Source organism: Chenopodium quinoa, unplaced genomic scaffold (assembly GCF_001683475.1).
Source record: "Chenopodium quinoa cultivar QQ74 unplaced genomic scaffold, ASM168347v1, whole genome shotgun sequence".
NCBI classification, from domain to species: domain Eukaryota; kingdom Viridiplantae; phylum Streptophyta; class Magnoliopsida; order Caryophyllales; family Amaranthaceae; genus Chenopodium; species Chenopodium quinoa.
In genome coordinates this window covers 4,784,761-4,810,576 of record NW_018743920.1, presented here as the reverse complement: position 1 = coordinate 4,810,576, position 25,816 = coordinate 4,784,761, and the positions used below count along the sequence as shown (strand labels likewise).

Sequence of the window (25,816 nt, the reverse complement as noted above, 5' to 3'; positions counted from 1 at the left end):
AAAAATCGAGTTTAGGAAAATCGAACTCAGAAAAACGAAGAAGAAGAAGATGAATAGAAAATCAATTTTAGGAAAATCGAACCCAGAAATCAAAGAAGAAGAAGATGAATAGAAATCAAAGAACAACGAACCCAAAAATACGAAGCTCAGTAGCGAAAATGCGAAGAGAATCACCAATTGAAGAAACAGAGAACCTAGAAAACGAAGAAGAAGAAGATGACTGAGAGCCAGAGATGAGAGAGAGGCAGGTGAGAGAGAACAAGAGATCAAGAAAAGAGAAAGAAAGAAGACAGAAAGAGAAAGTAAGAAGATCAGGGGGATCGATGATTTTTTTTTTTTAATATTAACATTCGCACCGGTTTGGTTCGTACCGGTGTGATTAACTCATGTTCGCACCGGTTTGGTTTGAAACGGTGCGGTTACTCTTTAATTAAATCGCGCCTTGTTTTTTTTCGCACCAGTTCTTAATTACCGGTGCTTATTTCTCGATGCTCATTTATGTTTTGCTACTAGTGTTTGTAAACGTAAGATTCTAGTTTGAAAATGTGGGACTTGAGTTTTGCAACTCTTTCTAACAATCAAGCTAAGAATCAATCAATTTTTGTTAGATTAATGACAATTTAGTGAGTTCTATTCACTTGATTATCACTTATTACACTTATCTAACTTAGTTTCTTGAATGTAGCTTATGATTTTATAAGAACTTTTATATGAGCTTATTTTTCTTATTATAAGTTAAAATAATTGAATAATATAAGGCGAGCAGAACATGCATGACGTTACGTTATATACATTACACAACAAACTTGTTTTAATTTTCCATATTTATTTATTTTCACAACTCACCATTGTTGTACTGTGGTCACCAATGTAGTGAAAGAGAAATTAAAGGAGGAGAAATGAAAGAGGTGCAAAACGTTTTAAGCTCACAAATCCTCGCCTTCATCATGCACTTAGCTTTCATATGGTTTACAAATTTAACTCTTATATGAGCTTATTTTTCTTATTATAAGTTAAAATAATTGAATAATATAAGGCGAGCAGAACATGCATGACGTTACGTTATATACATTACACAACAAACTTGTTTTAATTTTTCCATATTTATTTATTTTCACAACTCACCATTGTTGTACTGTGGTCACCAATGTAGTGAAAGCGAAATTAAAGGAGGAGAATTGAAAGAGGTGCAAAACGTTTTAAGCTCACAAATCCTCGCCTTTATCATGCACTTAGCTTTTATATGGTTTACAAATAGAATTTTTTGTCTTAATTATGAGACAGCTGGCTGATAACTATTGATGGAGAGTGGAGACTCGTTACACCGCACGGGCATGAATACAACCAACTTATTTGGTAAATATTTCTTGGACTGTACTCTTTGGTTAGTACAACTGAAAAATAAATTTAGCATGAAAATAAGGATAATTGAACTTTGGTTAAACCTATTCTTAAGAACCTGAACTTTGAACAATTAAAGTTATCTTAAGGACCATTAGTGATAACTATTGTAAAGATTTCTCGTTAATTTTACTAAAAAAAATATAATACAAATACGGAGTAATTTATAGGGAAGAAATTATTTTTCTCTCTAATCTATAGTAGCTGTTGATTTTTTTTTTCAATTTTTTTAGTTTTATTTTTTATTAATTGATAAATTTAGTAGTACATACAACACGCTACCATATCAAGTTTGATTCATGACGTTAAATGGCTTAAACAATTAAAATTTTAATTATTTATTTAATTTGCATAAAAAAATAATCAATTATCTATTAATAGTCACAAATTTGTCTACTAATGTGTTCTCTCCACCTTATTAAACCTGAACTTATTAAACTTTATTGAACTTATTATTATTATTATTATTATTACTATTATTATTATTATTATTATTATTATTTGTAGTAGTAGTAGTAAAATTATTTACATAGTAAAAAAAAAATATTCAGGGGACTATTAATATTGTATAATATATAACATATATAATACTTTATTATTAAAAAATAGTATTTAATATAATTATATTAGACCTGATTAGAACTTATTAAACCTTATTTAAAATTTATTAACCTTATCGAACTTATTAGACTTTATTATAACTTATCTGAAGAGCTGAACTTTATTGTAACTAATCTAAACATATTAGATCTTGAACTTTTTTTAATAAGGTGAAGAGAACATTAAGGTCAATCATAGCACTATGTGAATGTCTTACGATTTGGTGTACGAGGCAATGGGAGGGCTGCCAAAGAGGGAGTAAAAAAAAGGAAAGAATAAATGTGATTTTGAGAGAAAAAGCAAGGTGATAGAAGGTCATATATATATATATATATATAATATGAACATTTATATTTTTTGTTGAATGTTGATAAATAACTTAAAGGATAGACGGTGAAAGATACATGTTATAGACGTACGAAATGAAGTAGTTGCCATTATGTTATAGTTTAGGTTGAAAAAAGTAAATAATTTGGATTAGAGGTAGTTAAAATTAATCTTCATTAATACGAAGTACTACGTAGTAACCTGTACATTGACAAAAATTTCACCGATAGCAATATCTCCTTGAGCACCACTATAAAAGAAGACCCCATGCACACTCAAGAGAGCACCACTACACGTACGTACTGAAATCATCTCTCTTTTCCCTAAAAATGGCAACATTATTTCTTTCTAAACCCTCCTCTCTCCTCCCATTTCTCATCCTCTTCCTCTCTCTAAGCCCTTCCTTGTCCAAAAAATCCACCTTCATCGTCCACATGTCACATTCCCACAAGCCGAACGCCTTCGCTTCTACCCACGACTGGTACTCCTCCATCCTCCGCTCTCTATCCACCACCCCTGAAGAAACACAACATGATATCCTCTACACATATTCTAAGTCTGCCGCTGGTTTCGCCGCTCATATATCGCCAGCTCTAGCTGCCAAGCTCCGCCGCCATCCCTCCGTGCTATCGGTCATACCCGACCAGATAGTCAAGCCGGTTATCACCCAATCAACTAGCTTCATGGGCCTCTCTGATTGGTCGGGTATATGGCCCAATACAGATTGGGCCTCAGATATTGTGATAGGTGTCGTAGACTCCGGAATATGGCCTGAAAGTACAAGCTTTCACGATGGCGGCCTTAGTGAGGTGCCCGCTAGTTGGAGAGGTATCTGTGAGGCTGGACCTGATTTTCCGGCCATTTCTTGTAATAAAAAACTCATTGGTGCTCGTTCATTTTATAAGGGGTAAGAATTTTTTTTAAATACTCGTATGCTTAACTATGTCTCGTGCTAAACTGCTAATGCAAGGGATATGTTACTCATTGGCGCTCGTTTATTTTATACGTGGGCAAGACAGTTTTTGGTATTTAACATATGTGTCCAATTAAATTAGAGAAAAAAAAAATTTGGAGGTCTATATTCCCATATAATTGACGTATTAAATTGGCACAAAGTTTAAGAAAAGGTTGTGTGAGGGTAATTTTTATTGAATTATTTATTATTAAGTGAAGTTAGTAAAATTTATTTTTTATTCATAAAAGTGGGACGTGCTGCACATGGAGGGGATGAGAATTTTGGAAAATTTGTTGAAAACCATCCTGTAAAAATCAAATTTTGTTGAAAACCATCTTATAATTTTTTTTTTGTCAAAGCACACATGTTTGATTTTTTTTTTTTTTTTGTTGTTATGTCCCTCCACTTCCCGTAACTGCTTGAAGCAGAGGAGTTACGAAGAGGGGAATGAATGGAGGGAAAAGGGGGAAAATAAAAGAAATGTGGGGTTAAGTGAGTCACGTGAGGTGCACATACTAGTCAATGCCGAAAATGTAAGTCAATATTCGGAATCCGGGGAGTGGTGGGACTTAACAAAAAAAATTTTAAAACAGGTGTGCTTTGACAAAAAAAAAAAAATTATAAAAGGGTTTTCAACAAAATTTGGTTTTTATAAGATGGTTTTCAAGATAAATTTTTTTTTTTAAATACGGAGTATAACCCTAAAAGTGGCGAGTCATTGTGAAATTAAAGATAGAAAGTTAGTTAAACGTTGATGGATCCTTGTCATTTTTAGTCATTTGTCAATAAGTAAGAATCGAACGCAAATGTAAAGGATATCAGACCTTTAATTTTTATATATACTAGTTTTATGCTCGAGCGATGCCCAAATGATTTATTAAATTTTAAGATAAACATTTTGGCTTGAATGTTAAATGTAACCATATAATCCCTTTTGATAATGCTGGATATTTAGACATACGATATCATATCGCTTATTTATATAATAGTGTACGTAGTTTTATTTGTAAATAGATAACTATATTATTATTGACTTGAAATTATTTTAATTGAACTTAAATTATTTTTACTGAACTGAAAGTATTTTTACTACACTAAAATTATTTTTTACTGATTAAACCTTATTTTTACTGATTCTCTATTATTTTATTTTAAATACATTACATATATTACAAATGGATCTTATTTTAAAGAACTTTTTTAAAACAAATTTTATGATAGAAATAGAACCGAGTTATAGGAAAAATTATTACCCGTCAAAGTTATGCTTAATTTTGTGTATATGAAATATTATAAGTATATCCATAATAAAACTTTTTACAAAATTTTTATCAATCTTACAAAATCTATCAAATATTCGCTTAATTAGCATTATATATGTAACAATAATACCTATTTTTTTGCTTATGTGGTCCAACACTTGGTGAAAAATGGAATATCAAGTGACGTCGTCCCGTAGTCTGGCTGAGAGATCCGACTTTATTTATTAATGATATGTTATTAGATTTTTTATACTTTGTATAATATATTGATTACACATGGTATACTATAGATTTAAAATAATAGTAATAGATATGGAAAATATGTGAATTACAAATAAATACTTTCTTACGAGAGTGAATCACAATTATATGATTTGATGAATATATATAAAGAATATTTTACAATAAGTATTTGAAGTAATTAAAAAAAATAATAATAAATTGGAGGGAAAAAAATACCACCTTGACGTAACACGTCTCATTTTATTTTAGTATCATGTTATTGATTATTGAACGAGAAGTTTCGAAAGTATAAGGAATCAAGGATTAAGGGTTACTCTACTTGCAGGTACGAAGCGATTTATGGGACATTAACAGAGATTAAGTCAGCAAGGGACCTCAGTGGACATGGCACTCACTGCGCCTCAACAGCAGCAGGATCAGCAGTAGCTAACGCTGGATACTACCGGTATGCGGTTGGGAAGGCTCGCGGGGTGGCAACCAAGGCTCGTATTGCGGCCTATAAAGTACTTTGGGCAAGAGGATCTGGAGCGTCATTAGCGGACATACTAGCGGCCATGGACCAGGCCATTGAAGACGGAGTTCATGTCCTATCTATGTCAATCGCATTAAATCAGACCGTTGATTACTACATAGACACGACAACTATTGGCGCATTTCGAGCAATGCAGAATGGGGTTGTGGTAGTAGCCGGTGCAGGGAATGCCGGGCCAGACTCATTCAGTGTCAGAAATATTGCACCGTGGATGCTGTCTGTTGGAGCTTCTACCATCGACAGGGAATTTCCCGCAGATGTGATACTCGGAAATGGACAGGTGTTTAGAGGATCGTCTTTGTTCAACTTCAAGCAAACTACTACTAACACTATGATGCTGGTTACTGGTGAATCTAGTGGCAGTAGGTTTTGCAGGCAAGGTACATGAATACTCAACTCATGCATCCTACCATTTTTTTTGGGCTTAGTATAATAGTATGTACTGTTATGGTATTTGAAATGCTTTAAGATAGGTTTTTTTTTTTTTTTTGACATTAACCACCTCTTAATTTTAATCGTTTAAGGAGTTACCACTAAGTTGTTAGTATATATGCTGCAATGGTTAGTTGAATTTTACAACATAATTAAGTGGACTTAGTGAAACAATTCAATAATTGTGGACTCTTTTCTAATTAAAAGGAACACTATTACAATTAATCATATCGAAAATAGAATTTAAAAAAGCTACAATTAATCATAAATGGAGGGGATACGTATCATGCAAATTTACAATGTACTCCAAATTCATGGTAATATTAGGCAATTAAAATGAACCACTTTAGTCAAGGTGGTACATTTTATTTACGAAATGGATGATAAAATTGTACCACTTTAGTCACAGTGGTACATTTTATTTACAAAACTGCCACTGTGAGAAACAAAAACGTTTTTCATAGTGAGTAACAGAGATTTACTTTTTTTAAACAACCACATATTGTATCTCGTTTTGAAATAAATTGTTAGCTCTATTCCCAAAACAGTTTTTTTATTTTTTATTTTTATTTTTTATGTCAAAGGTGAACTTCATGGATCCCGAGTGTTTGGGAAAATGGTGCTTTGTGAGAGTGGAGGAACTTCAGGAGTGGCCAAGAGTTATGCAGTTCAACAAGCTGGTGGTTTGGGAATGATTTTGATAAACCAAGCTACCGATGGTGAACAATTGATGGCTTTTCCATTTATCATCCCTGCATCAACAGTGACTTATACCGCAGGAAATCTTATAAAAAATTACATGTCTTCGACCGCGAATCCAACCGCCAGAATCATGTTTAGAGGGACTGTGACAGGCCCCTCACCATCAGCACCGAGGGTGGCAGCATTTTCTTCCCGCGGCCCCAACCTGATCACACCAGAGATCCTAAAGCCCGATGTCATTGCTCCCGGGGTTAACATCCTGGCCGCTTGGACAGGTGCTTTGGGGCCTAGTGGGTTAAGTTTTGACACGAGAAGAGTGTCGTACAATATTATATCTGGTACTTCTATGGCTTGCCCACATGTAAGTGGTTTGGCCGCTTTGCTAAGAAAGGCTTACCCTAGTTGGAGCCCTGCCGCTATCAAGTCTGCGATCATGACTACTGCTTATAACCTCGACAATTCAGGCAACAATATCACTGATTTAGCCACAGGGATGGAAGCCACAGTGTATGCTCGAGGATCTGGACATATTGATCCTAACAAGGCTTTGAATCCTGGGCTAGTCTATGATCTTGATACAAGCGACTATATAGCATTTTTATGCTCCATTGGATATGACTATAGAAAAATTGCTCTATATGTCCAAGACGCGTCTATGATTGATTGTCGCGCAAAGAATTTCTCGAGTCCTGGTGAATTGAATTATCCGTCCTTCTCGGCTGTCTTTGAATCTACCAACGATGTGGTAAGATACACAAGGGTAGTGAAAAATGTTGGGAGCTCAGTGAATGCTGTATACCAAGTTAGCATCAATGCACCACCTTCTCTTAGGATTAATGTTAATCCTACAAGACTTGTGTTTAATGCTAATAGAAAAACATTGTCCTACACCATAACATTCGCTAGCACTAGTGGAATTATTATACCAGCAGTTGGAGCGATCGCCTCCGGTTCAATTGAGTGGAGTGATGGAAGTCATCGCGTGAGGAGCCCTATTGCAGCTTATTGGAAGCCTGGAAGTACTCGAGGAAACTTTGCAGCTTCAATGTAACAAGCTGGTTTGGCTCTTAATGAATAACTATATATAGCTTGCTTTGTCTTTTGGTGTGCTTTCTTCAATAAGCTTGTGTCTCTGGGACATAAGACATATCAACCCGTGTAGTATGGTTGTTTGTATGTCATATATGTAATGTTATTAAGTTCCTCTTAATAAAGAAATAAAAGTCCGTATTACTACGTTATTATTTACTTTTATACAATTCAAGTACTACGTAGTATATAATAATTGCACTCCCATAAAATATATATTGTGTTATTGTTCCTAACTCCTAAGCTATCATATGATACATTTATCTAATGTCTAAATTATAGATTGTAAATTTGTAACAGGTGAAATAAAATTACGTAGAATTTTAATTCCCAAGAGCTTAACATGTTTTGTTTAGATGTAAGTAATATTGCATTAACCTAGCTCTTTACTCCACTGGCAGAGCCAGGCAGGGACCAGTGGGGACACTTGTCCCCCCACTTTTTTTAAAAAAAAATGGTTATATACATTTCTATGTTGTATAATTACACAAAGATATGGTCAAAGTGATTATGTTGGGCTTGTAAGGTCATGAGTTCAATCCTTTAATCTAGCATTTTTTTTGTAATTTATGTATTTTCCCTTTTGTACTATGAAATTTTATTTTATAACACCTAAATTACCCCTACAAGCTATGTAGTTTATATTTTTTTTTCCTTTTCCTACTATGGAATTTTTATTTTATAACACCTAAATTACCCCTACTAGCTATGTAGTTTATGTTTTTTCCCTTTCCTACTATGGAATATTATTTTATAGCACAAAAATTACTTTCTAAATTACCTAGCTCAAATTGCAACCCCAAATAAACTATTTGTTGTAATAGAAACTAAAAAAGAATAATTTTAAAATGAAACTTTAATTTAAATTAATAGTTACCTCATCCGTTCTTTTAATATCGCATCACTTTTATTTTAGGACAAAAATATCTTTGTTCACACTGCAAATACCCAACATACCCTTACTTTTTTTTAATACTTACTTTTTTTATCTTTACATTACCTGGACAATTTTGTATTTTTACGTTTATCTCTTTTACTTTTTCCCACTACCAAATTTTGTCTCCAAAACCCCCATTGCAATAAAAAAAGAACGGAGGAAGTATTATTTTTCAACCTTTTGGATCGTATGACTAAGTAGTTTGGATTATTGGGTTGTAAAACTTAATTATAAATATCAAACGTACAATTTATGCATATAAGTATATTAGTAAGGTTTTTTGTCAAATTATAGAACAACGTCGTCCTTAATTAGTCCGTCCCCCGTGATAAAAATCCTGGCTCCGCCACTACTTTACTCTCTAGTCTTAACATCTGATTTCTTTCTTTTCCTTCCATATAATCTTCTCCCCTTCACTCCATTTTTTTTTCCTCTATAATTTTTCTTGTCATGAAAGAGACAATTAAAAACTACTTTTACAGTTGTAGATTTTCTTCGAAATTGGACTCCCTTTGTACTCTTTTAAATGCATCAATTGCACAAAGTTTTGGATTTACAGTTGTAGATTTTCTTCGAAATTGGACTCCCTTTGCACAAACTATTTGCTCCATCTACTTTGTATTTATTGATTAAACAGGGCAAACAAATGATCACTTTATTTTGATAAAATATACAACTGGGACTATTAAAGATATAACATGTGAGAAAGAATAGTTTTTCCCTAATCCTTACTCATTTAAGTACGTAGGTCAGTTTTTTTTTTTTTTTTTCGGTGAACACGAGGGGTAAGCCCAAGCCCCAAGGTACGTAGGTCAGTTGGGAACATGAAATTAAATGAGAAAAACAATACAAAACATTTTGAGTAGGGATTTAGATAAGAAAATTTTACTTCTATATCTTGTTCACATGTAAGCGGGTTGGCTGCTTTGCTAACAAGGGCTTACCATAGTTGGAGCAACATCATTGATCTATAACCTCGACAATTCGAGGAACAACATCATTGTTTCTTCCACGAGGAAATAATCCTCGTTGTTTCTTCGAGGATCCGGGCATATTGACCCTAACAAAGCTCTCTATCCTGGGCTAGTCTATGATCTTGATACAAGCGACTATATAGCATTTTTATGCTCCATTGGATATGACAATAAAAAAATTGCTCTTTATGTCTAAGACCATCTATGATTGATTGTCGTGCAAATAATTTCTCGAGTCCTGGTGAATTGAATCATCCATCCCTCTTAGTTGTCATTAAATCTGTCAACAATGTGGTAACATACACAAGGGTGGTGAAAAATGTTGGGAATTCGGCGAATGCAGAATACCTGCTAGATTATGTAAATAATCTATTTATGTATTTATTGTTTTGTAATCATCTTTGGTAATTATCTTGTGTATAGTTCCCTAGTTTAACCTAAAATACTTTTGTATATATATATTGGTTAATCGTTAATGAGAAAGGCACGGCAAATATTCTCATATTCTCTCATGGTATCACAAGCTTAGGTTACGATCCGTCCTAATTCTCTTCCGCTCTTCTTTTTTTTTTCTTCTCTTTTCTTCTTCTTCCTTCCTTCCTTAGCCATGGTTGATTCCTCCAAAGTCCACCCTGCGACTCTCATCCCGAACATCAAGACTTGCATCCCTATTGTTCTTGATTACGATGGTACTAAATACAACAAATGGTCTACTTTATTTCAACTTCATTGCTGCGCAAATTTGGTCATCGTCCATATTAAACCTAAAGCTAAACCAGTTGAACCGACCGCTAAGGAGGATGTACCTGTTGACATGGCTCTATGGCAACGACGTGACGATATTGTACGCCAATGGATTTATGGGACAATTTCCAATAATCTTCTCAATTCTATCATTGATTCGGATGACAAAGCGGTCGATGCGTGGAATCGATTGGAGAATTTCTTCCGAAATAACAAGTATGCTAGGGCTTTGCAACTTGATGCCCAATTCACAAACACTAGGCTCGAACAATTTGATGGTGTCCGTCCCTATTGTACTCGTCTCAAGACTCTTGCTGATAGTTTGAAGAATGTAGGAGATACGGGCTCCGATAATCGAATGGCTTTGCAACTTTTGAAAGGTCTCTCGGAGGAGTATAAACCCTTTCGGACGTCCGTTCGTCATCTTACTCCTTTGCCATCTTTTAATACCCTCCGATCTATGCTAGAATTGGAGGAACAAGGGAACGCTGCAGTTTTGCCTCTCGAGTCTCATGATGAGGCTCACCTCACACATGTCTCTCCCTCGGCTTCACGGCAACACACTGATCAATCTCACAATTCTTCTAATTCTCGTTGGGGAAGACTACAAGAAATAGGCCGGATTTCGACGGACATCTTCCGACGGACACAAATTTCCGTTGGAAATCCTATATATTCCGACGGATTTATATTCCGTCGGAAATTTCCGACGGATTTCCTACGAAATAAAAATACGTCGGAATTTATGGGCTTTCCGACGGAATATTAATTTTTCGACGGAAATAAAATCCGTCGGAATATTCCGTCGAAACATTAAATTTCCGACAGAAATAAAATCCGTCGGAAACTTCCGACGGAATATTCCGTCGAAACATTAAATTACCGACAGAATTAAAATTCGTCGGAAACTTCCAATGGAATATTCCGTCGAAACATTAAATTTCCGACAGAAATAAAATTCGTCGAAAATTTCCGACAGAATATCCCATCGGAAAATTAATTTTCCGTCGGAATATAAATAAATAATAATAATAAAAAAACCCTTAAATCTCTGGAATCTTCCTATATGCCCCTTCAATTTCTCTCTCCTCCTCCTTCTCTTCCTTTCTCCTTCTACTGAATCTCTCTCCTCCTCCTTCTCTTATCTCTCTCCTCCTCCTCCTTTCTTATTCCATCTTTTCTCTCTCCTCCTCCTTCTCTTCCTCTCTCCTTCTCCTTCTCTTCCTCTACGCCCCTTCTCTTCTTTTTCTCTCCTTTTCCTTCTCTTCCTCTACGCCCCTCCTCCTCTCTCGTTGTTCTTCTCTTTCCGTCATTTTCGCCGACACCACCAATGCCGACCTCAACAACAACAAACACCACTGTTTTCAGGTCATTTTCGCCATCAACAACAACAAACACCACCATTTTTTCCATCAACATCAACAACACAAGGTTTTCAAGTCAAATTCGACCATGAAAACCCTAGATCTAAGGCTTTCATGGTCGAATTTGGCCTCGTATACCCAATTTTGAGGTTTTATGCGGTGGAATCAAGGTATGTATCTCTTTTTTTTTCTTTAATTTGTTTGTTGTATTTTTCGGATTTTTTTTTGCTATTTATGGTGGTGGTGGGTGGTGGCTGTTGGAGTACGGCTTTTGGGGGGGTTGGCAAGGTGGAAATACGGGTTAGGGTGGGTTTCTAGGGTTAGGATCTGGGTCATCGTGGGTATTTTAAAGATCTGGGCTAGGTAGGTTAGGGTTCGATGGTGGTCTTGGTGGGTTAAGGGGTGGGTTAAGGGTGTGGGGTGGGGTTACGATGGTGGGGTGGGTTGGGGTGGGGTTACAGTGGTACGGTTTTTGTGGGTAGGGGTGGTGAGCAGGGGTGTGGTGGGTGTTAAGGGTTAGGGGGTGGCGATGGGGTGGGTTAGGGTGGTGAGTAGGGGTAAGGTGGGTGTTAAGGGTTAGGAGGTGGCGATGGGGTGGGTTAGGGTGGTGAGCAGGAGTGAGGTGGGTGTTAAGGGTTAGGGGGTGGCGATGGGGTGGGTGGGGTGGTGAGTAGGGGTGTGGGCAGTGGTGGATCTGGGTGGGGTAAGGGTTAGGGGTGGGGCTGTTTTTTTTTTTTTTTTTATTAGCTTTTCCAACGGAAATTTCCGTCGGAATATATCTCTTCTCCATCGGAATATACCTCTTTCGACGGAAAATTTCGTCGGAAACCTCTCCAACTCCGACAGAAATTTCTGTTGGAAAATTGCGACAGAATTTTAATTAAAGTAAAAAAAGCGCCGACAGAAATAAATCCTTCGGAAATTCCGTCGGAAACTAGCCTTCCATCGGAAAAGGTCGAATTTTCTAAGGGTTTTGCGACAGACTGATTTCGACGGAATTCCGTCGGAAGACCATTCTTGTAGTGGAAATCAGCGTTCAAGTGGCCGGAAAAATAAGGGCAAGGGTGGCGCCACCAAGGGGAAGGGTGGTGCCGGGCAGCAGCGGCGGCGTGGTGGCTCCACACAGCAGCAGCAGCCACCGCATGGTGCACTAGCGCCGCAACAGCAGCAAGCCCAGCCAGGCTGGGCATATCCCCCCTCCTTGGGCCTATTAGCAGCAAGGGCCTTGGGCGATGCCTCCCTACTCGTACCCATCTTAAGGGCAACAATGGGAAGCAACTAGGACCATGTCTTCTCAGTCCGGTGTTCTAGGGCCGAGACCACCTCAAGCATACTTTGTGAACGATCCGTCTCATGCTTCGGGGTATATGCCGACCAACATTGAGAAAGCGATGCATACCATGTCACTTGCCGACCCGAACTACTATATGGATACTGGTGCTACATCACATATGACAAACTCTCAAGGTAACTTGTCGTCATATTTTCGTTTGAACAAAAATAATTATGATTCTATTATTGTTAGTGATGGTAGTAGAGTTCCAATTCACGGTTATGGTCACACATCCTTGAGCTAAAACACACTTCACCTCAAAAATGTCCTTCATGTTCCTAAACTTGTCAAAAATCTTATCTTAGTTAGAAAATTCACAATTGATAATAATGTTCCAATTGAGTTTGATCCTTTTAGGTTTTCTATGAAGGACTTGCAGATGGGGAGCAAAGTAGTGAGATGTAATAGCAGTGGCGATCTTTATCCATTCTTCACCGATCATCAACTCTTTTCAACTTCCATTTTGTCAGCTTTTGCAGTTATCTCTCCTAGTGTGTGGCATTCCCGTTTAGGTCATCCGGGAAATGCAATATTAAGTTCTTTGCGTAATAGCAATTTTATCAATTGTAATAAGACTATTAAACATGTTTGTCATTCTTGTCCTATGGGGAAATTAACGAAATTTCCTTTTTATGATTCCTTGTCTCATACTACTATGCCGTTTGATATTGTTCATAGTGACTTATGGACATCTCCCGTCCTTAGTTCTCTTGGTCACAAGTATTATGTTCTTTTTCTAGATGATTACACGAATTTCTATGGACTTTTCCGATCTCATCTAAATCCCAAGTCTATACTTTGTTCAATCGTGTTAGAACATATATCATAACCCAATTTGAGAGAGAAATCAAAGCTTTTCAATGTGACAATGGTCGTGAGTTCGACAATGATTCTCTTACAAAATTTTGTCACCAAAATGGAATGACTTTCCGTCTTTCTTGTCCATATACATCTCCTCAAAATGGCAAGGCCAAAAAAAAATTAAGACGATCAACAATATCATTCGTACTCTTCTTTGTCATGCATCTTTGCCCCCATCTTTTTGGAATTATGCATTGGAAATGGCTACTTACCTTCATAATATCTTGCCCACAAAAATTCTTGATTACAAATCTCCAACTCAAATTCTTTATCAAAAGAATCTCGACTACTCTCATCTTCGAATTTTTGGTTGTTTGTGTTTTCCTCTTCTTCCCTCTTCTAAAATACATATTCTAGCTCGGTCCATCCCTTGTGTTTTTCTAGGTTATCCTTCAAACCATCGGGGGTAAAGGTGTTATGATATGTTAAGTCGGAAAATCATTGTAGCAAGACATGTGTGGTTTGATGAGTCTGTATTTCCTTTTTCTAAAATTCACTCACCCAAGGCTCACACATATGAATTTTTGGGTGATGATGATATTTCTCCCCTTCATCTACAGCACACCCAACAGGCGGTGGCGTAAGCAATGACGTGCGTGAGGCAGCCTCTGCCCAGCCCGCACGCGCTAGCAGGCAAAGCTTGCATACACAGTCTACTCCGCAACCAGCCTGCGGCGAGAGCCCCCAGCCTGCGACCTACCCGTAGAGTGCGATGTCTCCCTCTACATACACTCGCACATCCCCTTCCCCTATGCAACAACACACCTCGCCCACCTCACCAGTCAGTGATTTTCCCCCTCACACTTAACAGCGTGGCCTAGTGCCACCTCCTGCTATCCCCGCCGGGTCAAATGCGGGTGTTGATGAGGGGAGTGCTCAGCTAGATGAGGATGCGCAAGGTGTCCTTTCCCCCCCTCTCTCGTCTCCTACTCACTCCCATCCGCACCCACCACCATCTCATTCCATGGCTACTCGTAGCAAGCATGGAATCGTTAAGCCAAATCCAAATTACCAAAATCAAGCTAACCACACTTCTACCTCCATATCACCTGTTCCAAAGAACCCGGTTCATGCCCTTCGTGACCATAATTGGAAAATTATTATGCAAGAAGAATTTGATGCTCTTATTGATAATGGTACTTGGGATTTGGTGCCAAGACCATCGAATGTGAATATTATTTTATCCTTGTGGATCTTTCGGCATAATTTGAAATCTGATGGCTCTTTTGAGAGACATAAGGCTCGGCTTGTTGGTGATGGTAAGACTCAAAGGAAGGGATTGATTGTGATGAGACTTTTAGTCCGGTTGTTAAGCCAGCAACTATTCGTGCGGTTCTCAACATTGCTTTTTCCAAATCTTGACATATTCATCAGTTAAATGTGAAGAATGCTTTCTTACATGGTAATATAAATGAAACTGTTCACATGTATCAACCTCTTGGATTCAAGGATCCTACTTGACCTGATCATGTTTGCCTCCTCCAAAAATCTCTATATGGTCTAAAACAGGCGCCCCGTGCTTGGTATTAGCGGTTTGCAGACTTTGTGGCTACTATTGGCTTTGTTCACAGCAAATCCGATAACTCATTGTTCATTTATCACCATGGTAATGAAACTGCTTACATTCTTCTCTATGTTGATGACATTGTTCTAACTGCTTCTTCAGAGTCCCTTCGCCATCATGTGATTTCACAACTTAGCTCTGAATTTGCAATGAAAGATTTGGATCCTTTGAGCTATTTCTTGGGTATTGCTGTATCCCGGGGCAAAAATATGCTCAAGAAATTATTGAAAAAGTAGGCATGGCTAATTGCAAACCCTCTACTACTCCAGTTGACTCCAAAGTGCAGTTAAGGGTTCTACTTCTAGTACTCTATATGATGATCCGACTTCTTATCGTCATCTGTGTAGTGCTTTGCAGTATTTGACTTTTACTCGACCAGATATATCATATGCGGTGCAACAAGTTTGTTTGTTTATGCACGCACCTCGTGTAGAGCACATGAATGCGTTAAAACGCATAATTCGATACATCCAAGGTATGATTGATTTTGGTTTGCATTTATATAAGTCATCCGTTTCTTCTCTCTTATCATACACGGATGCCGATTGGGGCGGGTGTCCGGATACTCGTCGTTCTACATCAGGGTACTGTGTTTTTCTTGGTGATAACCTGATATCTTGGTCTTCCAAACGCCAGCCCACTTTGTCTAAGTCCAGTACTGAAGCAGAGTAAAGGGGTGTTGCTAATGTTGTTTCTGATGAATCCTGTTAGGTTTGTAATTTGTTGCTTGAGCTCTGACGTCCTATTTCTAAAGCAACATTGGTTTATTGCGACAATTTTAGTACCATTTACCTTTCTAGTAATCTGGTACAACATTAACGCACTAAGCATATCGAGTTGGACATACACTTTATTCGTGAGAAAGTTTAAAAGGGCAAAGTTCGTGTCCTACATGTGCCTTCCCAATACCAGATTGCATACATTTTCACCAAAGATCTGCCTAAGGTGTTATTTGATGATTTTCGAGACAGTCTCAGCGTTCTTCAACCTACCGTTTCGACTGCGGGGGTGTGTTAGATTATGTAAATAATCTATTTATGTATTTATTGTTTTGTAATTATCTTTGGTAATTATCTTGTGTATAGTTCCTTAGTTTAACCTAGAATACTTTTGTATATATATTGGTTAATTGTTAGTGAGAAAGGCACGGCAAATATTCTCATATTCTCTAATACCAAGTTAGTGTGAGTGCACCACCTTATGTTAATGTAAATGTAAATGTTACTCCAACAACACTTGCGTTTAATGAGAATAGAAAAACAATGTCGTATACCATAACTTTCACTAGTATTGGCGGATTTACTATACCAGCTAATGGATTGGCTACCTTTGGATCAATTGAGTGGAGTGATGGAAGTCATCGCGTGAGAAGCCCTATTGTAGCTTATTGGCCATACAGACGTGCTCAAGAAGACTTCTTAGCTTCAATATAACAAGTTTGGGTCTTGATCGTATAACTAGCTATGCTATTTGGCAAGTTTTTATGATGGAACTTGAATAATAATATCTTAATAATGAGCATGTATTTCTAAGACATATTAGCCTCCCTATAAGTATGGTTGTTCGTACTACATGTAATTTGTTTCTTTGTAATTATTCCTCTTAATGAAATAAAAGTTCCTACATATTATATTCTACTCCTTTCGTCCCTTATTGATAGTACTTTTTGGCTAAATTCTAGTCCCAAATGGTTTACCCCATTTGTTTTTTCCAACAACCATTAATATTAATTTTTTACCAAAATTCCCTCCAATTTGCAACAATATTTGTGTAAATTTAATTTTCCCATGTAAATTTTGTTTTTCCATATACTTTTACTCCCTCCGTCCCTTATTGATAGTCCCTTATGGCCAATTTTAAGTCCCAAAATAATAGTCTCATTTGTCTTTTTCAAGTACCATTAATATTAAATTTTTACCAAAATTCCCTCCAATTTGCAACAATAAATGTGCAAATTTAACTTTCTTATGTAAATTTTGTTTTTCCATGTACTTTTATTACTTTCTCTCTCTACTTTTTTGCATACCAATGGAAATTTACATTTCCTATGTACTTTTTACTACTACTTATTCATGTTTATTAATTCCTGTGAAAATTGTTCAAAAGGGACTATATATAAAGGACGGAAGGAGTAATTTTTTCCAGCATAGTAATGGGAGTTTATAATGGACTGTCATAGTAATTATTCCACCAACCTCGGTTTGTTTAAGTCATATAGGGTCTTGTTAGAATCATTTTTAAATATATTTTCATGATATCAATTGTATATAATTTTTTCTTATAGATAATTAGATATATTAATCATTAAAATAATCCGTTAGCAAACAATGGAGGAAGTACATATATGCACTTTGCATGCACTTCTACAGTTTCACTAGGTTTTGCCACACAAATCTAAGCCACTTATGCCACAGGCTCCAACACCATTTTTTGAGCCCTCTCATACTCGACCAAATAGCCTGAGGAGGTAACAATTCAATTTCCTCGCTTCTTCGGCCTCTCTCACAAGTCGATCCTGGAATATGGCCAAATACTTCAAAAGTGCCTATGAAATTCTCTTTCGAGCCGTGAAAAAGATTCAACAAAAGACAAAACAAATCCACTATCTGTTTTACGTCAAGCAATACGTGGAGTAACTCCCGACATAGCCATAAAAGCAAGACATGTAGGCGGAAGGACTCATCAAGTTCCCATTGAAATAGGATCCACATAAGGAAAAGCGCTTGTCATTCGTTGGTTATTGGGGGCGGCCTGAAAACGTCCGGGTCGAAATATGGCTTTCAAATTAAGTTCCGAATTAGTGGATGCTGCCAAAGGGAGTGGCGATGTCATACGCAAAAAGGAAGAGACTTTTAGAATGGTAAAGGCAAATAGAGCTTTTGCACATTTTCGTTAATCCATGAACAGAACAATATCTATATAGACACCTAGATCCATGGATCCATACATTTCGATCAGAAAAGAATCAATAAAAAAAAGAAAGATACATACCATGGCTATAAATCTATAATGTTTTTATTGGCGTTACAAACGCAGTGATTATTGGGCTCGGGTCATCCCACTCTTTGGACCACACACTCACCATGCACGATTCCTATTAGTAAGCATTGTCCGCTTTGGGTCTAGCTTGAACAAAGTTGTTTTTGAACACCTTATCTATAAGTGCACTCTCAATGGTGAAGCCAAAAAAATTTACCTCACCACTTTCTCTCTACATTTCGCTCTACTCCACATCAGATTTTTGGTGATTATTCATCATTGACCGTTGCCATATATTTTTTCTTTTCCAAAAATTTTCTTCATTTGAAGAGAAACCTCACACCCTATGGCTCTAAGTGTCAAATTAATCACAAATTCTCAAATCTTCTCATTGAACGTATTAATTAATTCTCAAGTCATTACTCATATTTTATAGCTTTAGATAAGATAAATTCATAAAAGAAGAGTAAAATGAATTCAGAACTATATTAAAAATAACCATAAAAAATCAGGTAACATACATGAGTTCAAAGATTAAGGAAGAATGTATTGATAGTTTGAAACTATCATGTAAGAACATGTTACATACTCGCATGGAAGCTAAGGTAGGACTTGCAACTATCTTCCAACTCATGAAATCAAACTTTAAGTTTAGTTTATTGAACGATGAAAATTTATAGCCAATTTGCCTCTATCTAGGAGGACAAAATTTATTTTACAATCTAAATCGGTCGTTTATTATCTTTATTAGTTTATTTATCTAGTTATTAAAATAATTTTTGTTACTAAATAATTAAGACTATAGAAGAAATGATTTTGAATGATTATTGAAGATGCCTAGCATGAGCTTTAAATAGGCAAAGCATATTACAAAACCTAGCAAAAGTAGCTGCTGAATTTGCCTAACAAATCAGCAAACCATTAGCTAAATAAGAGGAGCTAACTTATACAGGATAAGTTACTCACAAAAGATAAGTACTACTAAAATGATAAGGTAGCTAACTAAGTCAACTATTATCAAAAAGAAAAGATTCTTAACTATCCTTTATTAAAGACAAGTAAATTGAGATCGAGGAGTCGAAGTAGTAATTAGATTATTAGTTGGGAACTAAAATCAGTTAAGGTGAGCTGTGAAGTATAGTAGTAGCTAGTACATGTAATCTTGCGTTGAGCTCATCAATAAATCAACACGTGCACGTGTCAGCTCGCACGTTGGACTCATTAATCACGAGTTTAATATGGGCAATTAAGTCATTGTGCTGCGCATGACCCACGAGTTCATATATATTCAACTTTGTTTATTTTTTTTTTTTTAAAAAAAAACACTACCTACATATTTATCTTTTTGATTTGAAAATTGTGCGTGATGATCAAAGTAACTCCATCCACCTTTAATTGATTTCTGATACTATACTTTGTCCCTCTGAGATTGTCTCGGATTCCTTTTGGAGGTCCCGCGGAAGTGTTAATATGCGCTTGCTGCACGGTGACTTTTGGTGAATAACCTGAGCTCGGATTAGCATATTTCATTAGTTTATGAGCCAAATAAGAGATATTTGTATTAAAAGTTAAGAGAGTTAAACACTTTATAAGGTTAAGGGCTAAATCTCCTATTGTCATGTAATTTTGGGATGAAACCTCCTTTGATTTTGTGAAGTAAACTCTTATAAAAAGTCAAAGATCATTCCATAGTAGAATAGGTATTTTTGTCATTTTGAATAAATTGAGATGGAGGGATCATATGGTATTATATAGTATTAAGCATTTAGCAAACCATACCTTATCTAATACTATACGATTGGTTTGTACAATTATATTGTACACTTACGTTCACTAGATAATCAGTTCAACTTTGTCAAACAGTTTCCAATCTAGATGCAATTACTCCAATTATTTTGTTGATCCATTTCAATCACCGATATATAGTATTTCGTATATAAGGAGTCAAGGAGACCCATGCATACCCATAACGTATTCAGTTCACACCCAAAAAGTGGCAACCATCTCCAAACCCTCAACTCATCTCCTTCCATTTTTCATCCTCTTATTTTTTCAATGTCCTTGTTTATCCATAAAGTCCACCTTCATCGTCCACATGTCACATTCCCACATGCCAAACGCCTTCACCTCCGCCCACGACTGGTACTCCTCCATCCTCCACTCCCTCCCCTGCACCACCACTTCAACCGAAGAAACACAACATGACATCCTGTACACATACTCTCACTCAGCTACTGGTTTTGCAGTTGTTATCTCGGCATCTAAAGCCGCCAAGCTCCGCCGCCATCCATCCGTGCTGTCGGTCATACCCGATCGGATGGTTGAGGCGGCAACTACAGAAACAACTACATTCTTAGGCCTCTCAGACGAGTCGGGAATATGGCCCGACACAGACTGGGGGTCAGATGTTATCATTGGTGTCGTAGACTCCGGAATATGGCCTGAAAACCCCAGCTTTCATGATACTGGCCTTGATAAAGTGCCTGCTAATTGGAGAGGTATCTGCGAGGTGGGTTCTGATTTTCCGGCCACTTCTTGTAATAACAAAATCATTGGTGCTCGTTTCTTCTTCAAGGGGTACGTAACACTTCTTTATTACAACTTTATCAAATTATAGAATTAGACGGATGTGATTTAATGATTTTTGAATTATTTTAAATGCTAAAATTAACTTCTCAAAATAAAAAAAAAAAAAAAAATTACTATTATTAATTAAAATTCTTTTTTTTTCTCATTTCAGGAATTCATTTAAAATTTTTGAATGAATTATTATGATTTTTCATTTTTTTTAAAATTCATTTTTAATTGTTTATAACTTTAAAAATCTGAAAATAAAATAAAAAAATTTCAGAAAATATTTAAATTGATTTTTAATTAATATTAATATTTTAAAATAATGCAAAAATCATTACATCTTAACCGTTCATTTTTATGAATTATGATTGTCATTTTTCTAACAACTACCATATAATGGTCCGTAGGACACTAAGATGTGCAACTATCATGCATGCTAAGACATGTCAAAATATTTGCACGACAACAGGTGGTGATTTTCACCGTATAATTCCCTAAAATCATGTAATAAGCGTATAGAACTGTTTTCCAACTCATAAAATTATGTATAGATCGAACTTTAATTTATGGCATAGTGGAAGAGTCATGGCTTTTTTTTTTTTTTGGGGAACAATTTGATTTTTGAGATCTGAACCATATTCAATAATATTATAATATTTCGTATTAATTGTGAGTAATCTGAGTATATAATACTACGGAGAACCTGGTTGGCTAGGGAGGAGGTTGCAGCAGTGATTACTGATTAGTACATTAACCAAATGTTTAAGTGTTTAACATTCATTGTCTAAAAAATAAAAATAAATAAATAAATAAAAGTGTTTAACATGTAGTACATTTTTCGTAAATATTGCGACAGTAGAGCGCAGGACTACTTATAAGTCAATGGTACTAGCAATATGCAAATTTTTGACTTGTCATTGTGAATATCACTTTTTCTTATGGAGTAGTACTCTGTATCTTTGTTTCTTAATAAATGCATCCATTAAACTTTATGCACGGTTCATTTTTCTTTTTTTTTTATTTACTATGAAGTAATATACACTGATTATTTTAATTGTTAATAGAGGAAGCCCTAGTTTATATATTTTGTTTATCAAATGGAAAAATTGTAAAAAAATCAACAATTTTGTCTAGTTAGCATGACATTTGTGTAAATTAATCAATAACTATGGTCCCATATTTGACAAAAAGTTGTCGTTTGATAAACAAAATTTATTTATCAAGGAGATACACTTGTATTTTTTTCTTACTAATAAATCAAAGATATAAAAGGTGAAATTAAGTTTATAAACAATGTAAAAAGTCAAAATGTACAAAGTATATACTTCCTCCGTTCTTTTTTACTTGACCTGTTTCTTTTATCACGTTTGTCAATGTACAACTTTAACCATCAATAACTTTAATTCTTTATAAGTAAATATAATAAAAGTTATATATTGTGATAGTACTTATTGAGATGATTCTAACAAGATCCACGTGAATGTGTTTTTTTCTTACATATAATTCACAAAAAATAGTCAAAAGAGGGATGATGAATAGTGTAAAAGTCAAAGCGAGTCAAGTAAAAAAGAACAGAGGAAGTATATGCATCTAAATAGAGGAAGTATTAGCTAGGTACATGACAATCTGATTAGCAAATTGTACTAGGCTTATTGTATATATCGTAAGTGTAATCACTGATTGCTGCACTCTTAGGTACGAAGCAAAACATGGGCCATTGACCATGATAAAGTCACCAAGGGACTCGACGGGGCATGGATCTCACTGCGCCTCAGTAGCGGGAGGATCAGTAGTGGATAACGTTGGTTTCTACGGGTATGCATCAGGGCGGGCTAATGGTGTTGCACCCAAGGCTCGAATCGCTGTCTACAAGGTCTATTGGGGAACATCATCCTTAGGGTCATCGGCAGACATACTTGCGGCAATGGATCAAGCCATACAAGACGGAGTTCATGTCCTATCTATGTCCCTCGGCGGAAGTTACACTGATTACAGCATAGACCCCGTAGCTTCTGGTGCATTTGGAGCAATGATGAAAGGTGTGGTGGTCTCGGCCTCGGCTGGTAATTCAGGGCCGGAATCTTTTACTGTCAAAAATGTTGCACCGTGGATAATCACCGTTGGAGCTTCTACCATCTACAGAGAATTCCCGGCAGATGTAGTGCTCGGAAACGGCAAGGTTTTAAAAGGATCTTCGTTGTTTAATTACAAAAAAAATTCTACTACTTCAACTTTGATGCTGGTTACTGGTCAAGCTTGCGGCAGTAGTGTTTGCAAAGAAGGTATATATCATCAGATCAGTGTAAAACTCCCTGCATTATCAATATCTTTCTTTTGTTTTATCATCTAAATAATATGCTTGTTGTTGATATAATCCATCCGTATCTAAATAAAAGTTTTATATTACTATAATTTTTTAATTAACCTAACTCACTATATACTATAATTTTTTTAATTCTCATTTCTAAAAAAACAATTGTATAAATAAAATAAATGAGATTTAATTTTTGTTTTAAAAGAAAATGAGAGATTTATTTATGGACGATAGGATCAAGTACAAAATATTTTAAAGAAAAAGAATTGCAAATTTTAATTAAAATGATACACGAAGTATTGCCTAAAAAAAGTATATGGTCCATATAAGGTAACAATCCAAGCAAAATGTGTGACCGTGTGAGTGTTGTCGAGATTTATTAGTCTTAATATTTGTCTGGATAATTATATCTTTATTTTTGTAGGTAAGAAGCCACCCGATTTTGTGTGTGTGTGAAAAGTGCTCATGACTACTTAAAACACCATTTCAATTACACAACCACGACACCACTGTCGCCCAACCCACCAATGTGTACTGTACTCTTAATGAAATATAATTACTCACTACGTAATTAGTTATATTAAACGGAGACCAGAATAATAAAACAACTACTATGTAATCATGTATGACAAGTTAAAATTATTGTTGGTACAAGTAACTAATTAAACTATCTATATATTAGTGATGACTAATTGTTTTGGTTAAATGTGAAAGGTGAGCTTGATAGATCCAAAGTATATGGGAAAATGGTGGTTTGCATGGCTGGAGAAACTTCACCAGTGGCTAAGAGTTACGCAGTTGAAAAGGCTGGTGGTTTAGGAATGGTTTTGATAAACAAAGCTATTAAAGGTGATGAATTGAAAGCTTTGCCATATATTATCCCAGCAACTACGGTGACTTATACTACTGGAACTATCATCAAAACGTACATGTCTAATACTGCATATCCTAAAGCTAGAATCATGTTCCGAGGGACGGTATTAGGTCCCTCACCATCAGCACCGAAGGTGGCAGCGTTTTCATCTCGCGGTCCTAACCCTGTCACACTTGATATCCTAAAGCCCGATGTCATAGCTCCCGGGGTTAACATCTTGGCGGGCTGGACAGGTTCGTTGGCGCCTAGTAAGCTAAGTTACGACAAGAGGAGGGTCATGTACAACATTATATCTGGTACTTCCATGGCTTGCCCACATGTAAGCGGCTTGGCTGCTTTGCTAAGAAATGCTTATCCTAGATGGAGCCCGTCTGCTATCAAGTCTGCAATCATGACTACTACTTATAATATCGACAATGCAGGCAAAAAAATCACTGATCTCTCGTTGAAGAACCAGTTCTCGTTGTTCGTTCAAGGATCTGGACTAATTAACCCTAAGGATGCTCTCAATCCTGGCCTAGTTTATGATCTCGATTCTACCGACTACATAGCATTTCTGTGTTCTATTGGATATAGCTCTAGAAAGATTGCCCAATTCGTACAAGATCGGTCACTGATTGATTGTAGTGCAAAGAATTTTTCGAGTCCTGGTGAATTGAATTATCCATCCTTCTCGGTTGTTTTCAAATCTACCAAGGATGTGGTTACGTACAGAAGAGTGGTAAAAAACGTAGGGAGGTCAGTGAAAGCAGTATACCAAGCGAGTGTGAATGCACCAAATTATGTTCGAGTTAGTGTTTCTCGTACAAGACTTGAATTCAATGCCAAACAAAAAATATTGTCCTACTCCATAACTTTCACTAGCATTCTTGGCGGATCTGCAATACCAACTAATGGAGTGGAGAGTTTCGGATCAATTGAATGGTGGGACGAAACTCATCGTGTAACAAGTCCTATTGCAGTTTATTGGAAGCCTAGAAGAGTTCATCAAGAAGACTTCGTTGCTTCAATGTAATATGTTTTGCTCTCCATTCAATAAGTATTATTGGAACTTTCTTCAGTTTCCTCTTGATGAAATAAAAAATGTCTACCTGTATGCATTATTGGTTTTATATGGACCGTCGTCATTCATAAAAAATGGTTGCTTTGAAAAATACGAACCGAGTACAAATTAATTAACATTTCTATTATTCAAACTTTAAATTTTAGTTACTCCCTCTGTGTAAATTTAATAAGTGTTACAGTTTGATCGACACATATTTTTAGACAATTTAATTAAATAAAATAATAAGTTAGTGGGGTAGTTGGAGTATTAAAAAATTATATAAGAAAGATAGTAGGGTTAATAATTTATTGAAAAGTAATGAATGTGAGAAAAAGTATATAATAAAAATAAAAAAAAGTAATAGTGGGTTTGGGTGGAGACCATGAGAGGAGAGAGATATAATATTTAAACGTAGTTTTTTTGCCAAAAAAAGGAAGTGTAACACTTATTAAAAGACGGCCGGATTTGGTAAGCTTAACACTTTTTAAAATACGGAGGGAGTATATATGTTGTGAGACCGAGAGAAAGAGAGGACGGAGGTTACCCTGGTAATGGCATTTCTCGACCGTGTCTCCGATGATGCTTCGGCTAGTGCCTACCAAATAATGGCTTATTTGCTGTCGCTGCTTTGAAACCTGTGCCAGCTCGATAACAAATTTCTCATAACGAGCACGCTGTATGTTTTTTGATTATCTTTGAAACAATTCGTT

General features: G+C 36.1%; 2 protein-coding genes across 2 annotated transcripts; both read left to right on the top strand.

Moving 5' to 3' along the window:
- Positions 1–2,525: 2,525 nt before the first annotated feature.
- LOC110688071 (subtilisin-like protease SBT1.4) lies at positions 2,526–7,702 on the top strand. The gene is made up of 3 exons (XM_021864750.1): positions 2,526–3,235; positions 5,114–5,700; positions 6,337–7,702. Exons 1-3 carry the CDS (start codon positions 2,658–2,660, stop codon positions 7,503–7,505), a joined length of 2,334 nt encoding a protein of 777 aa, XP_021720442.1. The 5' UTR covers positions 2,526–2,657; the 3' UTR covers positions 7,506–7,702.
- Positions 7,703–16,582: 8,880 nt separating this feature from the next.
- On the top strand, positions 16,583–25,290 carry LOC110688545 (subtilisin-like protease SBT1.4). Its single transcript, XM_021865314.1, has 4 exons — positions 16,583–16,684; positions 20,137–20,876; positions 22,569–23,155; positions 23,902–25,290. Exons 1-4 carry the CDS (start codon positions 16,583–16,585, stop codon positions 25,074–25,076), a joined length of 2,604 nt encoding a protein of 867 aa, XP_021721006.1. The 3' UTR covers positions 25,077–25,290.
- Positions 25,291–25,816: the final 526 nt, after the last annotated feature.

What these genes read in the sequence shown, in the direction of transcription:
- LOC110688071 (XM_021864750.1), top strand. Translation starts at nt 2,658, where the DNA reads ATGGCAACATTATTTCTTTCTAAACCCTCCTCTCTCCTCCCATTTCTC. An exon ending in GCTCGTTCATTTTATAAGGG is followed by an intron (nt 3,236 to 5,113) that starts GTAAGAATTTTT and finishes CTCTACTTGCAG; the next exon opens with GTACGAAGCGATTTATGGGA. An exon ending in CAGTAGGTTTTGCAGGCAAG is followed by an intron (nt 5,701 to 6,336) that starts GTACATGAATAC and finishes TTTATGTCAAAG; the next exon opens with GTGAACTTCATGGATCCCGA.
- LOC110688545 (XM_021865314.1), top strand. Translation starts at nt 16,583, where the DNA reads ATGTCGTATACCATAACTTTCACTAGTATTGGCGGATTTACTATACCA. An exon ending in GGAGTGATGGAAGTCATCGC is followed by an intron (nt 16,685 to 20,136) that starts GTGAGAAGCCCT and finishes TACGTTCACTAG; the next exon opens with ATAATCAGTTCAACTTTGTC. An exon ending in CAGTAGTGTTTGCAAAGAAG is followed by an intron (nt 23,156 to 23,901) that starts GTATATATCATC and finishes TAAATGTGAAAG; the next exon opens with GTGAGCTTGATAGATCCAAA.